The 16,814-nt window shown below is 36.9% G+C and overlaps 1 protein-coding gene across 8 annotated transcripts in view; it reads left to right on the top strand.

Moving 5' to 3' along the window:
- The window catches only part of Eps8 (EGFR pathway substrate 8, signaling adaptor), a 151,833-nt gene extending 135,282 nt beyond the window's left edge, over nucleotides 1–16,551 (top strand). For all 8 annotated transcript variants that reach the window (XM_074075993.1, XM_074075995.1, XM_020180389.2 and 5 more), the window contains 4 exons: nucleotides 4,741–4,963; nucleotides 12,267–12,447; nucleotides 13,313–13,442; nucleotides 15,268–16,551. In XM_074075993.1, coding sequence (XP_073932094.1) covers nucleotides 4,741–4,963; nucleotides 12,267–12,447; nucleotides 13,313–13,442; nucleotides 15,268–15,381 — 648 coding nt within the window. In that variant the 3' untranslated portion in view covers nucleotides 15,382–16,551. The remainder of the gene's footprint in view (nucleotides 1–4,740; nucleotides 4,964–12,266; nucleotides 12,448–13,312; nucleotides 13,443–15,267) is intronic.
- The last annotated feature ends 263 nt before the right edge of the window (nucleotides 16,552–16,814 follow it).

Genomic DNA, 16,814 nt, shown 5'->3' on the forward strand with positions numbered 1-16,814 from the left:
AAGTTTAAAAATAAAAAGAGAGGGAGGTAAAAAAGAATTTACAAAAGATATAGAATACATATTTTTAGAAAGATTGAACAAAACCACAGGGCAAAAGAATTAAATGCTTTTGAAAGATCTTGGGAAAATGACTTGTCTTTTGGTAAAGCAAAATGTTGTTTTAGAGCATTCAAGGGCTTTGCAGCATTTTCTCTGGGTAATAGATGGACCTCCAAGGTGCCTCCTCTCCACCCTAGCTAGAATCTACTTACCACTTAAAGTTTCCTCATGTTTCTTTTGTTTTGATTTACAGTCTTCCAGCACCATGACTGTCCATCTACTAGAATTACAGAGATTTCATTCTATGTTATAGAACCAGAAACTTCCTCTTCTCTTATTATTTCTCTGGCCCTCACACATGCTAGGCAGGTGCTCTATACTTGAGCCACTCCACCAGCCTGTGGACACCCAATGTCCTGATCAAAGAGATCTTTTATTTATTATTAAATATTAAATATTAAGTCTATGCATTTATTATTACTATAGATATTCTTACTGTACAAAATAATTATGAAAGTCCACTCTTTGTGGTCTTATAAATTTAACACAGAGCTTCCCATTTTCTGCTTCCTAGCTATTGTGATACAGTGGGGAAAGCCCCAATCTGTGTATTGGGAGATAAAGATTCCAGTCTTGGATCTGCCACTGGCTAGCTGTGTGACCTTAAAGAGAATTGTATTTTTCTGTATTCTAATTTACTTAGCTGTGAAATAGAGGGGGTCAGGTACATGACCTCTGTAATCTAGTCTAGGTACAGAATTCTCATATCCTCTATATACATGTTTAAATAGCACTCAATTCAAAGTGGAAGAATTTTCTGGAGGTAACTATTAAATTTCAGCCCATGTTATGAATGTTTGATTTGTAAGCCCAATTCAGACATTCACACTCTGTCCAGCAGTATCTGAACATCTGGATTGAGCTTGAGATAATTTGAATAATAGCCACTCTAAAATAAATAATTACTGCTCACATATACATGTACATAATTATGAAATGTTCTACATTTAGACTGCTTTCAAGTTCAGAACTAAAACTCATTAAAACCATGCCATGGTATATATTTCCTTTTATAAAATTGGCTAGTAAATAAGAACTAGCCTTATATTAAATGCACTTTGCTTGTATTCTTTCTAAAGTATAAGAATAAAATGAACCTGTATCTTAATATTTTAATACTCAAAGAGTAGCTACTGGAATATTCTATATTATTTATCAAGTATTTATCAAGTTTAGTTTATAAGCTCTTATATATTTATAAGCTCTTTCACTGGTTTAACATGTGGGCAGGTAATTTTACTGTCCAAAAATGATTTTCTCGTGTTTGCTGGTATTTGATGCCAATTATAATTGATATTATTTCAGTTCTGTCTCTTGTGTTAATTTTGTTTTTTAATGTGATTTGCTCCACTTTGCTAATAGCAATTACTTGGTGAGCTGTCAGAGGTAACCCACATTCCTTCCCTCCTGGCAATTCTTTTTAATATAATTTTTTGAATTCAGTCTCTGGACTTAACGCCCTCCAAATGTTCCAGCTGTGCTTAGTTTTCACTGCAGAGTTCCAGAGAGACCAAATTTAGAGGAAAAAAAAATGTGTAATTCAGAGTAGGTTAAAAGAACAAGAACAGTTCAGTTTAAACGGCTTTTCTGGGCTTACTTGCATAATTTCCTCCTCCCTGAGGTTCTATCTCACATGAATCAGGAACATTTGTCTCAATGACTTTCTTTAATACTTGAAAATTTTTACTCAGCTTTAGTTGTTAAAGAAAAGTGACTCATTCCAACTTCATTATCAATAACAAAATAAATTTCCTATTAGTCTAATAGTTCTGACTTCTTTGAGAGAAAGAAAAAGGGAGATTGTTTTGAACCGAGCTTTACATTCCTAAGGGATAATGGGTGAGAGTTAGGAAGTGACACTGTGGTACAAAAACGAGTCCACATCAGGTGACCATACTGCCTGCTTTGCAGGAAACTTGGGATAGGATGAAACTTGAGGGTTGTGGGAAGGTAGGACTTTCTGTTCTAATTACTGAGAAAGACTCAGGCAAAGTTGGAAGAGTTGACCAGGATTACTTATTGGAGTTTCAGTACCTTTGGTGTGGGAGAAAAAAAATCTCTGTGTAAAGTACTGTCCCCAAGACTTCCGCAAGTTAAGGGTGCATGGGGGTTCACCAGCTCTGTGCCTCTAACTACAAATAGCCAAGAGGCAGAAAGAGTGAAAGGAAGAGCAGAAGTTGGGCAGTAGGTAAAACAGAGTGGAGAAGATAGGGAGGGACACAGAAGAGGAACCAACACAGATTCTCTTTCCTCCATGCTGAGAATTCTAAACCAGTCTGCTGAAAAGCTGTCTTGGTTGCCATTTCAGTGTAGGTTACAGTGATTCAAGGGGACTCTTTTCCCTTCTTTTCATGTCAGAGGTTGGAAGCAGGAGGCAGGAGGAAAGGACTAGGAACAGAGGAAAATATTGTGCAAGTTAAATGTAATTTGTAGCATAAGTCATAGAAATTGTCATATAGGTTTTATTTTTTAAAACCTGTGCTGTTAGGTTATACTGATATATTTGTGTTGTATCTCAGTGGCAGATGAATGAAGCAAGGCATGGAACATTTGGCAAGCCTGTTTTTAGGCACAATTGTGACAGGGTCACACAGTGTATTCAGTTCTTCCCAGTATTATTTGATGGATAGCAAAACACTAGCTGTTCTTGTTTTTATGAAAGCAGAGACTATGAATCATATCAGAGAATGCAGAGGTAATAGCATTTTTTGTTTGTGTAAGCTTTAAAAAGAATAAATGCTAATACTTTTGAGACATTATTGTGAGAATTCACTAACCCTTCAAGAAATTACATGCAAAGGACATCCTTGTCAAAGGAACGGTGCATATATATTAGATGACTGGGAATGTGCCAAGTATTACATTCTGGTGATATTTGCTCTATTTGATTGCTTTTAAGTATTTTATTGGCCCAAATGTAGGAAAACTATTTTGTGAGGTGTGATAAAAACAATAATGCATTGTAATATCTTACTGAATATGTATTACTGAATTTATTAGAAATGTGTCCAGGCCTGAATGCTGCTAAAAATTGACAGCCTGTCTCTGTCCTGTGTAACTTCATGTCAGAATCTTACCTTCCTCCTCCTCCTCTCTCCGTGCATGCCTCTCTCCTCATGACCCTCCTTTTCCCTTCAGTATCTGGCACCATCATAAAAACCTCTTTCAGTCCTCTTCATCCTTGCGTAACTCAGTCTCTACCTTCCACTGGTTGGTGAGTGGTAGCTTTTAGGAGACACCAGGAAAGAATGAGACTCCTTCCCACGTCTTTCCACAGGTGTTTATCATTTGCTGTGAAAGCACTTCGGCCAAGGTTGGCATGTTGTTTTTTGAGTGATGGTTTAATTTAAAAATGATGTGTGTGGTGTGTATTTTTATGTTTTTTTTTTTAATCTCTGTGGAAATTGGGGAGGACTCTCTTAAAATCTAGTATTACCTTATATTTGGGCCAACTGAGAACTTAAAAGTAAATACTATTTAATTAAAGGACCAAATTACCAAAAGGTCATTATGCCTCTTATATGCTAACCCTAAATTTTATAATAATTAAAATTGTGTTGGTGCTGTATTTACACTTTACCTCAATTGTAAGTCATTGCTCTCTGTATCTTTGATTGTGCAAAGAAGATGTGCCTTTTGAGAATTTGGAGCCTCTTACAAATGCTGTTGTCTACTAATAAGAATTATTTTGTTCAGATTTAAGGTTTTAACTATCGTGTATTTTAATAAAGCATATACACAAATGGTTTTATAATAGCCTAATGATGATTTTAAAAATGCAAATCCCCACATGCCCTTGTTTCTGATTTATTTGTGAGTTATAGTCATAAGTGTTTAAAGACCATATTTTTTTTCTCAGTGCTGGAGATAGAATCCAGGGCCTTGTGCATGTTAGACAAGTGTGCTGTACCACTGAGCCACACTCTCAACCCTGAGGATCATTCACCAGCCCTCACAACCATCTAACCCACATCATACACATTTTCACAAGGAAAATTTCTAATTTCAGTAAATTACAATTATGATGGTGGCAGGAAGGCATTGAAAAATATTAATAGCAACATGATTTGCTTATTTTAAAAGCATATTCCCTTTACTTACTAGAAAATTGCCTCTTCCCTTTATAAATTACTTAAAATCAGCATGTGTACAATCCTTCGAGGATGTACACAGTCCTTTGAAGCGATTATACAGCCCTTTGGGCATGGGCAGTATACATTTAAACAGGAGTAAGTGATACTTAGTACTATTGACATTCACTTGTGATGCCATTAGAAATTATTATTAGTGTAAGTTGTGAAATAATCAGAGATTGTTTGACAAACTCTGGTCTTAAATAATTCCAAGTCCAAATTTAGTTTTCTTGACACTTATTGTAATATTATTTTTTCTTGGAATGTTCTTGATACTCCTTTAACTCACATGTCCACTTTGATCAAGGACAGAGAATGTTTAAAAGATGATTTTAGCTATTATTATACCATCAGGATTAGAAGTGTGTATGTGAGTATACAATTTGTTATGAGTTTGCAGGTAAGTTTAGAAATAAATAGCCAACAATGTCCTATCAATATGTAATTTGTTTTCCTAGCCCAAGTTTACATATTTTAAATGACAAGTTAATTATTTGTCTTTTTATAGAAACAAAGGATGGAGTATGGGCCAAGACCAACTGATACCCCTTCAGCCCCATCGCCTCCTCCCACACCAGCTCCCGTTCCTGTTCCACTTCCGCCTTCCGTGCCAGCACCTGTTCCTGTGCCCAAGGTCCCAGCAAATATCACTCGTCAAAACAGCAGCTCCAGTGACAGCGGTGGCGGTATCGTGAGAGACAACCAGAGATACAAGCAACTCCCGGTGGACCGTAAGTTTCCCAGGGAGGTAGAAAAGTTTCTCTGTGAATTAAAAGCACCACTGAGTAAACTATTGTTTATTAGCTGGGTGCTGGCTACGACCTAGCTTCTGGGGAGGCTGATATGGGGACGATCATGATTTGAGGCTAACCCAGGCAAAAAGTTTGCAAGACCACATTTTAAGACATAATTGGGCATGGTGGTATGTGTCTGTCATCCCAGCTTGGTGAGAAGTATAAAATAGGAGGATCTCAATCCTAGCCATCCTGGCAAAACGCAAGACCCTATCTCAAAAAAAAAAAAAAAAAAAAAGCCTGAGAAAACAGTGCTAGAAGTGTGGCTCAAGCAGTACCTGCCCAGAAAGCATGAAGCCCTGAGTTAAAACCCTAACCTCACCAAAAAAATCCCATGTTAATTGTTGATTCTATTAAATGCTTAGACATAAACAAAAATCCTTTGTACTGGCTCAGAATTCCACAGGTTGTAGAAATTCTCTCCTAGTTTCTCATCTGCTAAGTAATTCTGAGAAGCAGGACATTTTTTCCACCATGTGATGTGTGCATTTGTATACATTCTAATATATTATGGCAGTTGAATCCATACTCCAGAGCCACACATATTGGAATTTGTATAATGAAACATCACTTGCTGGCCACATAGCCTTCAGCAATTTAATAATTCCATCTGAATTTCAGTATGTGAAAGGTGGGGGAAATGATGGTGTGCCCTTCACAGAATAAGTGTGGCATGTTAATCAGGTAGTATGTGTAAGGCGTTTAGACCAGAGACTGTCAGCCAGGGGCACTGCTCCTTCCTCTCCCTTTTTCTCAGGGACATTTGGTATTGCATGCAGATATTTTTTGGTTGTCACAACTTGGCATGCTACTGGCATCTAAACAGTCAGAAGTCAAGGATGTTTAGCAACATGCTACAATGTACAGGACAGCCTCCTGCCACAGAACTATTGGCCCAAAATGTCAGCAGTGCTGAGGCTGAAGAGCCATGATTGATTTGGACCAATGTATGGCACATTATTAATAGTCAACAAACACATGCTGCTGATGTCACCTTCTTTCCTCCTCCTCCTCTTCTTCCTTTCCCATCTCTCCTCCTCCTCCATCCACTGCTGCTGCTCCTCCTCCTCTCCTCTCTCCTCCTCCTCTTCCTCTTTCCTCTCTCCTCCTCCTCCTCCTCTGTCCTCTGCTGTTGCTCCTCCCCTTCTTCTCTTCCTCCTTCATCCTCCTCTTCCTCCTGTCTCCTCCTCCTTCTTTCATCTTCCTCCTCTTTTTCCTCTCCTCGTCGTCCCTCCTCATCTTCCTTCTCTTCTTCCTTCTTCTGTTTCTCCTCTTCCTTCTTTTTTTTAGTTCTCTGTATTCTCAACTGTGTACAGTCACACCATCTTAATCTAATCACCCACAGCAGCCTCAGTTTGCCCTCCAAATTCACATTTTATGTGATTTGAACTTCAACTTCCTATTTTCCTAAATTTAAATTTGATTTTTTTCATAAGAATGTTTTTTATGAAAACCACATTTATATATGCCAAAGGAAAAGATGCCGTGGCTATCTTTGTTTATACTGGTGAAGAGCAGTATAGGTATTTTGAAAACTAAATGTAATTCTCAGATAGTTTTCATTTGTTTTACCTTGTAGTATATGTCATGCTGTTTAATGTCCAAATTATGTGTATAAAGTATTGTAACATTACTTTTTTTGCCTGTATTTGTTATGTACAGATCTTAGAAAACTGTAGCCAGGAAGATATTTCATATATCTTCAGTGATAATAGTATATAAAGAGTGAGTGTATATATGTGTGTGTATGTTTTGGAGTATAAAATGTTTATCTGTCATTCTGTCAATATAGGCCTCTCCTAGCGTTCTGCGTTATTTTCTTCACATAAACATAATTTTACTGTAAATGATTGATCTATTTCCATTTCTATCAGTATTTATTTCATTGGAAAAGCAATGATTCCCAACTTGGTCTTTGTGCCAGATCTCTTCTCTGACCTCCATCTACACATACTGAACTATTAACCTTATAGCTGATATTGGATGCTGACATTCATGTTCAATCTAAATTCCTAAATCTGCCACTCTTATTTTTATCTTAGTGTTTCTTCATTTTATTAAGTCATAGCCATGTCTAGATACTTGGGATCTTTCTTGATAAATTAAAAATAATAAAAAAAGAATCCACTTAAACTAGCTTTTCTAGGAGTTCTGGTTAAATACAATAACTAAAAGCCTGTTTATGTATGACTGTCTCTCCCAAGGAGTTGCTGATTTAAGTAACTTTCTTATTTATGTCTTCATAAATATCAGAAAACTAAAGCAAAATGAAATATTGAAAAAGCAGTTAACTCTTCCTGTGCAGCAAAATAGCTGTGTGCAGGAGTCTGTGCATAAGTGTGTTTAGCTGTAATAAAATGTAATACAAAGTTTCAAATATATGTGAGTTTTTCAAAAAGATGTATTTTTCCCCAAAGACAGTAAGGAAATAGTTTTAAGATGAGAAAGCTCTATAAATATTTTTCTTGATTTCCCTAGGGAAAATTCCCTCTTAGAAATGACTGTTCCTTTCTTCATTCTTCCCACAAGCTCATAACATTCCCCTGCCTTGATACGTCAGCACAGTCATCTTTGACACTGTGGTACTCTTTTTCCAGGCCTCGGATCAGAGTTCATAGGCATCCAGTCCCCATTTGGAACAGTACGTGGGTTGGAACAGTTTGTTCTTTGTCTCACTCTAAGCAACCAAGAATAACCTAATGGGAAAGAGACACAGTTAGAAACTTTTAGAGATAGAGAATTCTCTTGATAATTGTGACTCATCAATTTAAAGCCTGGTTTTCCTAAGTGAGAGGTGACATTGGGATGTAAAGTATAAACATCTCTCCCGAATCTAACACATGTCCTTAAAATAATAAAATCTCACAATTACTTGTATAAAGTTCCTTTTTAAGTTATCTCTAAAGTATAGTTTGGCATTCAGTACATTTCTTTAATAAAATGAGTATTTCTTAATAACACTTTTCTGAAGGATATTTCTGAATGAATGTCAGGACTTCATAAAAATCTGTTAGAACCAGATAGACATGTTTAAGTATATTATATTTATGAAGGCCAGATTTCTGTCACAATATGCCTCTTCATGCTATATATATATATATATATATATATATATATATTACTTTCTTACTAATTAAACTTTTTTTCTAAAAAAAAATGGAAGGAGCTAGAAAGTGAATACTCATAAAAATATTGTCAAATAACCATGAGCAAGAAGAGTAAGCCAACATGCCTGTTCTTAAATGTAGCAGGTGGCCAGAGGGAGACCCCTTTTGCTGAATGTGACCATGTGTCCTGTTCAGCACAGCAGCTTGGAGCCAAGTGTCACAAAAGGGTTTGTCACAGGATCCAGAAAGGTTCTCCTCTTACCACCCTTGAAGATACCAGCACTTTAGATGCTGTGCATTTCATCCATTTCCTTTGAAATGTTAGTGCTTTTATTTGATTTTAATCTTTTGTAATGAGAGGTGTTATTTTAGAAACAGGTGTGAAGTTAGTCTGGTTTGTTGCTGCAAGCTAGAATGTTGGAAATGGAAACCAAAAGCCAGGAGGAGCACATTAGAAAGAGGATTTTTTTTTTTTTTTTTTTGCACTTCATAGAAGACTATAGTGTAGACTGGTGATCATCAATGGATAAGAAAATAAATCCCTTAGTGTGGTGATAGATTTTATTTCTTTGAGACTGACTCATATGCTATATGGCAATATGCTGTACTGATTCAAAAGAGCTAACTAATGGAGTACAGGTAATATGTTATGTAAATATAACAATCAATAGTATTCTTACTCTCTTGAACATCCCTGCCTCCCTGCCTCTCTTTCTCCCTTTCTTCCTCCATTCCCTTTTCCTTTCTTTTTTGACTTCTTTTTCAAAAGGTTTGCTAAATACTTGAGAACTTGAATTAGACTGGAATAACACTATCTGATTATTTCACTTTCACTTATTTTCCAGGGACACTAAACACTTTCTAAAACACTTCCCCTTAAAAAAAAAAAAGGCTCATAGAACAACATGATATGGTCATAAAAAGTTCCCTTATAGACCAGATCATTACTGTTTGCTGAGTTAATTTGATTACTATATCAGCTTTTTGATCTTAATTTTTGATATACAAATGACTTAGTGCGCCCAAGTATACACACTTGTAGTTTTAGATATGCCTTTCCCTTTCTATACTGTCATTTCTTTCCTATATTTTTCACAACAGAATATTTATATTTCCTTCTTTTCCTGAGTCATGAAGTGGCCAGAGGAGAAGGATCCTAGCCAAGTCAGTCAAAGGTAGTTTCAATGACTTTGCCTATAAAACAGCCCTGAGCTGTCTACAGAACAACTGGTTCTAGCTAACTTCCACTTCTAGTTAACAATGTGACTTTGACAGATCATTTCTCTGCTTTTGTACTTCATTTGCACATCTGGTTATTTAAGAGGTTTTTACATGATTGTGTGTGTGTGTTACTGGGATCAGAACCCAAGGCCTCATATATGTTAGGTAAGCACTTTATGCATTCTAACACTGAGCTATATCCCCCAGTTCTTTTATTTTTTTATTTTTTATTTTGAGACAGGGACCCAATTTGGATTTCAGGCTGGCCTTGAACTCACTATGTAGTCCCGGCTGGCCTCAAATTACTCCTCCTGCCTCAGACTCCTGAATAGCTAGGATTACAGCATGTGACACCATACCTATGATGATTTTCAAAGGCTCTCTCAGTGAAAATATCAAGAGAATGTGTCATTCCTTCATTTACTTTTTCACTTCATGAGTAGTTACTGAATCACTATACTGTTCCAGGTATAGGGGATATAGGACCCTAGCAAACAAAGCAGAAGAAAAGCTCTTCTGTCCACAGGCTTATATTTTAATAAAAAGTGATAGATAAATAATTATCTTTGTTGATGGAGAATATTGGAAGATGGTAACTGTTTTGGAGAATAATGCTACTGGGGAGATGGTTGCAATTTTAAGTAGATCAGGGTAAGTCTAAAGGAGAGGAAGAGTGGGCCCTCTGAATATATGGAGGGAAAGCATTACAGACAAAGGAGGCTGGAGTAATCCTTAAATTTGAAAGCACCAAAATTAGCTGTGAGCTAGAGTAAGGGACCATGGAGAGGTACAGGCCATGTAGAACCTGTCATTGGGAATGTTTTGAGCTACAATATTTAATTTATGTTTTTAAAAAAATCACTGTAGTTGTTATATTGAGAAGAGAATGAAGAGAACAAGGTGAGTGGTAGAGAGCAAAAAGTACAGAGACCTGTTAATAGGCTCATGGCTTAGACCATGCTAGTAACAGAAATAGTGGAATGACATCATTGGATTTGGGATATGTTTTGATGTTGGAACTAACAGGATTTGCTGATGAATTAGATGCTGTATAGGACAAGAGAAATCAAGTATAGCTCCATGGTATTTTTACCAGAGAAACTAGAAAGAAAGAATTACCATTAACTGAACTGGAAGTCTAAACATAAGTAACTAAGCTTAGTGAAAGCCAACTTCAGGAAGAAGACCAAGGATTCAGGTTTTGACATACTGTTTTTGAATACATTAAAGACACCTAAAATACATCCCCTGAATAGATCAAATAGACAGTTAAAATACGGATCTAGACTTCAGAGTGACATATATGCCTGGAGAAATAATTTGGTAGCCATCAGTGTTTACATTGCCATGAGATGAGGCACAGTGATGGCTGATGGAGTGAGTGCAAGCAGAGAAAAGGTTCAGCTTTGTACCTCAAGGCACTTTAACATGACTAATCAGGAGTGATTAGAAGATTCAGAAAAGAATACTGCAAAGAGAGGCCAGTGAGATGGACAGGAGGAAAGCCAGAAAAGTGTGAACCTTGCAGGTCCAAGAAGAAAGGGCTCCAAGGTGGAACCACTAGATTCAAATGCTGCAAATACATTAAATGAATTGATGGCTGGGAAGGAATTGGCTACTGGAATAGTGGAGAGTTAGGGACAGAGGCAATGAATTGAATCACAATAAATCTAGGAGGAAATAGGATAACAGAAACTGGAGTCAGCTAGTATAGATGACTTGTCATGGAGTTTTGCTTACAAGGGAACAGGGAAATGTGTGGTAGCTGGGAGGGGACCTAGTAAGAAAGAGTTACTCATGGTGCATACCTATAGTCCCAGCACTCAGGAGACTGAGGTAAAAATATTCCAAGTTCTAAACCAGCCTGAACTACATAGTTTGACCCTGCCTCAAAAGTATAAAGATAGTTATTCAGAGGTGAGAGAAATAGCTATTAAGTAGTAGCATATTTGTATGCTGAAAAGATCGAGTATATGAGAAAACTGATACCTCAAGATAAGTGTGGAGAAACTACCATCTCAGTATTTAAACAAACAGGCAGAGAACTCAGGGTTTTGTGCACACATAGATGGACTGGCCTTAGAAACAAAGAAATAGCTCATTGATAGCTCAGTAGGAAGGAAGCCAGCGTGGTGGGGTAAGTACTGGTGGGAAGGAGAGCTACCAGTAGTACTCTGAGGTACTGGTGTAGAGCCACCAGTATTTCTGAGGTTCTCTTTTAACTCTTGTACTTTATTCAGAAGTCAGGAAGTGAGATCCTCAGGACGAGGATGGGGAGTAGGTTGAAGTCTAGAGAGAAGGTAGATGCTATTTCAATGCTATTAAAAAACTGGCTAAGACAGAGGCTAATTGTATATTGCATCAACTCCCTTGACATTCAAGGCCAGAATCTTCACTGTATATAGAATGTTTTGCTTGTCCCAGGCCTCTACCAACTGCGTGGTGCAACAGTCTCCCCCCTTTAACTATACAACCAAAGCTATCTCTAGACATTGCCAAATGTCCCTTGGTATCAAAATTGTTCCCAGCCAAGAGCCCACTTATCTGCAGAAATGTAGAATGACCTTCAGGGTCATGAACAAACACTTGAGGCTCGTGATCAACTTAACATGAGCTCACTAGACTCTACACTGTTGTGTCGCATTCAGGCACTGAATATACAGAGTGTTAAATTATCCAGGGCTGAGGTTTTACCAAATGAGTTAATGAAAAAAGAAGAGAAGAGTTAGGGAGTTATTTTCATAATTGGTCATGGAATTTATACTGGGTGGGGATAAAAGTAAGGGAAGATGGTAGGATCCCTATATTGTAAGCCCTTTTGGGACCCAGGGATTATTGGCATTGGGATTCTAGAGAGAGGGACATCTTGTTAGGGATTTTCAGGCATGACTGTGCTCCCTGTTGGTATCTAGGAAGGAAGTCTCAGATGGAAGAGGTGCAGGACGAGCTCATCCACAGGCTGACCATTGGCCGGAGTGCCGCACAGAAGAAGTTCCACGTGCCACGGCAGAACATGCCAGTTGTCAATATCACTTATGACTCCACACCTGAGGATGTGAAGACCTGGCTACAGTCAAAGGGGTTCAACCCAGTGTAAGTGTCTCTGAACACTTTGCATGTCTTGTTTTCAGTTGGATCACTGACATGTTATAAGTGACTCTTGAAGGGTATAAAGAGCCCAGACTGCACACTTTGTTCCATAGTCAAGAAATGATGATAGCTTTTCATACCAAAAAAATAATAATAATAGGAAGAAGCAGGTATAGCTATCCACTTGATGCCACTCGATTTTCTAGCTGGTGATATTTGTTAATTATCAGGTCCTTAAATAACTTTCAGCAGCTGTCAAGCCTCATAGCTTTTTTCTCCCCCATCATCAGGCTACACACGGTAGTACATGGTCTTAGTGAAACTCTCCAGACTATGTGGGATATGATGGGTATGGTATCTCCAGCCAATTAAAAAATGGGAACTTTACCTGTCATTGATTATGATCATAATAGAGCTTTTCCTCTAGTAAACCCATGATAAAGGAAAAGTCTATAAACATTTTATGTGTGTTTGGCACAATGAACTCTTTGAATAATGCATATTCAGGGAACCTGGCATAAATTCACTGGGCATGATTGAAAATGAAGTGCAGGTTACTAGAAGCTATCTATTCCTTCTATGAAACACCAAATTTTAAGGGATTCATATTAAACAGTGATGATATTAACCTTAATCGGCTCCTTTTTGATGCTGCATAACGAGCCATCTTGTCTAGAAGAGTCTCAGAGTCAAGGTCATGAAAGTCCCTTGTCCTTGCCTACGTTAAGTACTGTAGTGCCATTTTGTAATAGTTCTTGTGTGTGTAACACTGACAAAAGAAGGTTAATTGCAGAAACAGAAAAATTTCTCTTTTATTTCTTCTAGGCAGCATTTCTAATGCTCTTATTTCTTTCTTTTGTGTTTTCAGTACTGTCAATAGTCTCGGAGTACTAAATGGCGCACAGCTTTTCTCCCTGAATAAAGAGGAACTGAGGACTGTGTGCCCTGAAGGGGCCAGAGTCTTTAGCCAAATCACTGTGCAAAAAGCTGCGTTAGAGGTACGAGTGGTCAGCCTGAGGTGATGTTCTTCTGTATTAGTCAGGAACGTGAACTGAAATTTGAAAGTTAGAGAAACAATTGTTCATGTTCATATTGGCCAATTTTCCTTGCTTGTAATGCTGAATTAAATTTGACTCAGCTTTTATTCGTCACTGGATGCTATCAATGACTATTTTCAGGGAGATTCATTTACTATATATATTCATTAGTAAAACATGAAAGATGTTTTTAAACCCTGTCTGAAAAATAACTAAAGTGAAAAGAGCCTCTGGTGTGGCTCAAGTGATAGAGCATCTGCCTGCCTAGGAAGTACAAGGCACTGAGTTCAAACTTCAGTACTGCCAGAAATAAAAGCATAAATGTCTTCATTTTATTGCATTAACTACTGGTTTAGAAATTTTGTTTTTTTCCAAAATAAAGGAAATTCACATCTGAGAGAGTAAATGCCTTAAGAGTCCAGAACTCTTTTGTCTGTTCTTAATATTTAGTTTGGAGATCCAAATAAGTTATAGTTTATAAGGTCTAACTGCCCTTATAACCTTAAGCCCGGTTATCCATCTTAAGCCTGGTTATCCATTTAAATAATGAGGAAAGGAAATATTAGTTAGAGAACATTGAAACAGAAATCACTTAAGAGTAATAATTTAGTCATAGTTGTCTGTATAAAAGCAAGAGAGTAAATATTTTCTAAGTTGGATATACTTAACTTCTCATATCCTCTACTTAAAATAAACTGTGTGAGAGTAGTAGTTTCTGACTGTTATATCTCACAGCTCTTAAAAGCTTCCTGAAAATTGTACTTGGACTGAAATGAGAGGATATGGGTTTTAACATGAAATTGATACCTAATTATCTGTAGCAGGTATGTTATATAAATTCAACAGTTAAGTAACTCTGAATAAAATATCTTCATGCATAAATCCTGTAACCATCCTCAATCAAGAGAAATTATATTTGCCTTGGAAGTTTTTCCTATAACATCAATCTTAGGGATTCTGTAATAGGGTTTGATTGCTTTTTGTATGTCAAGTATGAATAAGAATTACATATTTTAGCAAGCAGTGTTGTTAGTATTATCCATTCTAACCTTGTTAAGAATGTGTAAATTACTCCCTCCTTAAGTATATGTTATAAAATGGTACATTCTTAAAATCTCTGAATTCCTTCCTTCCAGAACTGTCTGTCATTGTCATTTGCCCACACTGCCCTCTTCACCATGGTCTCTTGTGGCCCATTTTTCTGGGTGTGAGTTGAGGCCAAGGCTGGCTACCGAGGTTTGTCACGTTCCTCAGCCACCTCCTCACTCGCCCCTCTCTTGGGATCTAGTTCCTCCTTTACATTTCTCACCCGTGTTGCCAAAGACTTCTGTCAATGAAAGGGATATGGGAAGGGTACACAGGGATGGAAGGGAGATCTGAGGGTCAGAACTGTAAGAAGGGAAATAGTCTGACCCCTCTTTTTGTCCTGTTTTAAAATTTCCTAAAGGAACATGACTGTCTTGCTGGACCCAAAAGTATCCTTTGATAATCTACCCTGTTACTGTACACATATCCTCTTTCTCTCAGGGAATCTATAGAATTCTGCATGCATTATTGATCTGTATCATGTTCAAATGAAAGCCGTGGTGAATGAATTGCCTTAAGACACTTCATAAAATGAACAGTTATTAATGAGATATGCTGAGACAGTCCAGGAAGGCTTTATTTTCCTGAAGAAATACTGGCGGAAAACAACAGTGGACTTGTACCCTGGGCTCTTTGGTTACACAACCTGCAGTCGACACAAACCATTAACCATCTTGTCTGAATCTTGTTTATTTTTTAGGACAACAATGGCAGTTCTGAGTTGCAAGAAATTATGAGACGACGACAAGAAAAAATCAGTGCTGCTGCTAGTGATTCAGGAGTGGAGTCTTTTGATGAAGGAAGCAGTCACTAATTTGTTGTTTGTTTTTAAACTCCATTATTCTTGGCATTATTCCAACATGCTTTGTTTTAAGAAGCCTTGAAGGGAATGTCAGATTTGTTTTTATTGGTGTACATAATTTATTGCCATGAGAAAACAATGCATACCTAAATAAGCAGAAGACTTCCTTTTGTGCCTGTCGTTTCTTATTAAAGCTGAAAAATTTTACACTGAATTTCTTGACCTTGGGAAATATTTTTCCTACTTTACCAAGCTATGGTTTCCTTTATTACATTAATTACTTCATCCCCATTTGATTGTGTAAGTAGGAATTTTTGTTGACAGTGCTGAATTTATTCATTGCAACAAAGCAAAGATAATAGCCTATGATTTAAGATCTAAACAATTTCAGTTTTCTGTGATTATGTATGTCATTTGGTGTGTAACTCACTTCACCTGACCTCTGCTTATTTAGGTTTCTCTTCTGACATACCCAATGATAGAGTATTTACATTTATTTAAAGTTCTTAATGCCAACAGTTTAAAAAAAAAATTAAAACCTTTGAATGAACTGTAAAGTAGGGCCAGGCCTCGGATGTGCAAATGCAAACCTACTGAACGTTCCCAAGACATTGTCATGGCTCTGTTGATTGCGATACCTTGCATAGCTCGTGTTTTGATTTAGTTTATATCCTACTTATTATGTATACTGTGTTCTTCTATATGAGAAAGCACAAGTGGGAAAGAGGTCATATATATGTACATACACTCTCACAATCTATCAGAGGAAGTAGCCCACATCTGTGTGTGTTACAGTATTTTGCTTAATGAACGTCTCAGTTATGAATATTGATATAAGTAGTTAAAAGGATATTGGGGCCATTTATGTATTTATCTGTGTCAAGTCTTTCCTATAATAAAAGAAAACAATTAATTTACATGTACTTTAATCCTGTGAAAGATTCTAGATAGAGAAAAGAAAGGTAGCTAAACTTCAACAAATGTTATTTTTGGGAACACAATTTTTGTCCTTAAATGTTATATTATTTCACATATATAAAGCAAATGTTCTGTAAGAATGTTGTATATTTTAACATAAATCCATGTAGAGAGATTATCTAGAGTCATTAATTTTTCATAGTGCCTTTTTCACAAGTCAGCTGGAAAGTCTGCAATAAACAGTATTTGCTATATGTTAATAAATGGCTCTGTCTCATTGGTCAAAAGGATCTTTGCTTTGTAGACTGGGGATTAGGATTGAATGGAATGAGGAAAATGTATAGGTCAATTTAAAAAAAGTAAACAGGTTCCAGTCTGTTTCTGAGTAAGTCAAAACCACTCTGGAATACTTTGAATTGTTTCTCTTTTTTCTATTTTCCTTATTTCATCATCTTCTACCATCTGGTCACTGTTGGTAAGCAGTAAAAACTTATTTACACAGTGCTTGTGATTCCTATAAGCACCTC

Source organism: Castor canadensis, chromosome 6, assembly GCF_047511655.1.
Source record: "Castor canadensis chromosome 6, mCasCan1.hap1v2, whole genome shotgun sequence".
Taxonomy (NCBI): domain Eukaryota; kingdom Metazoa; phylum Chordata; class Mammalia; order Rodentia; family Castoridae; genus Castor; species Castor canadensis.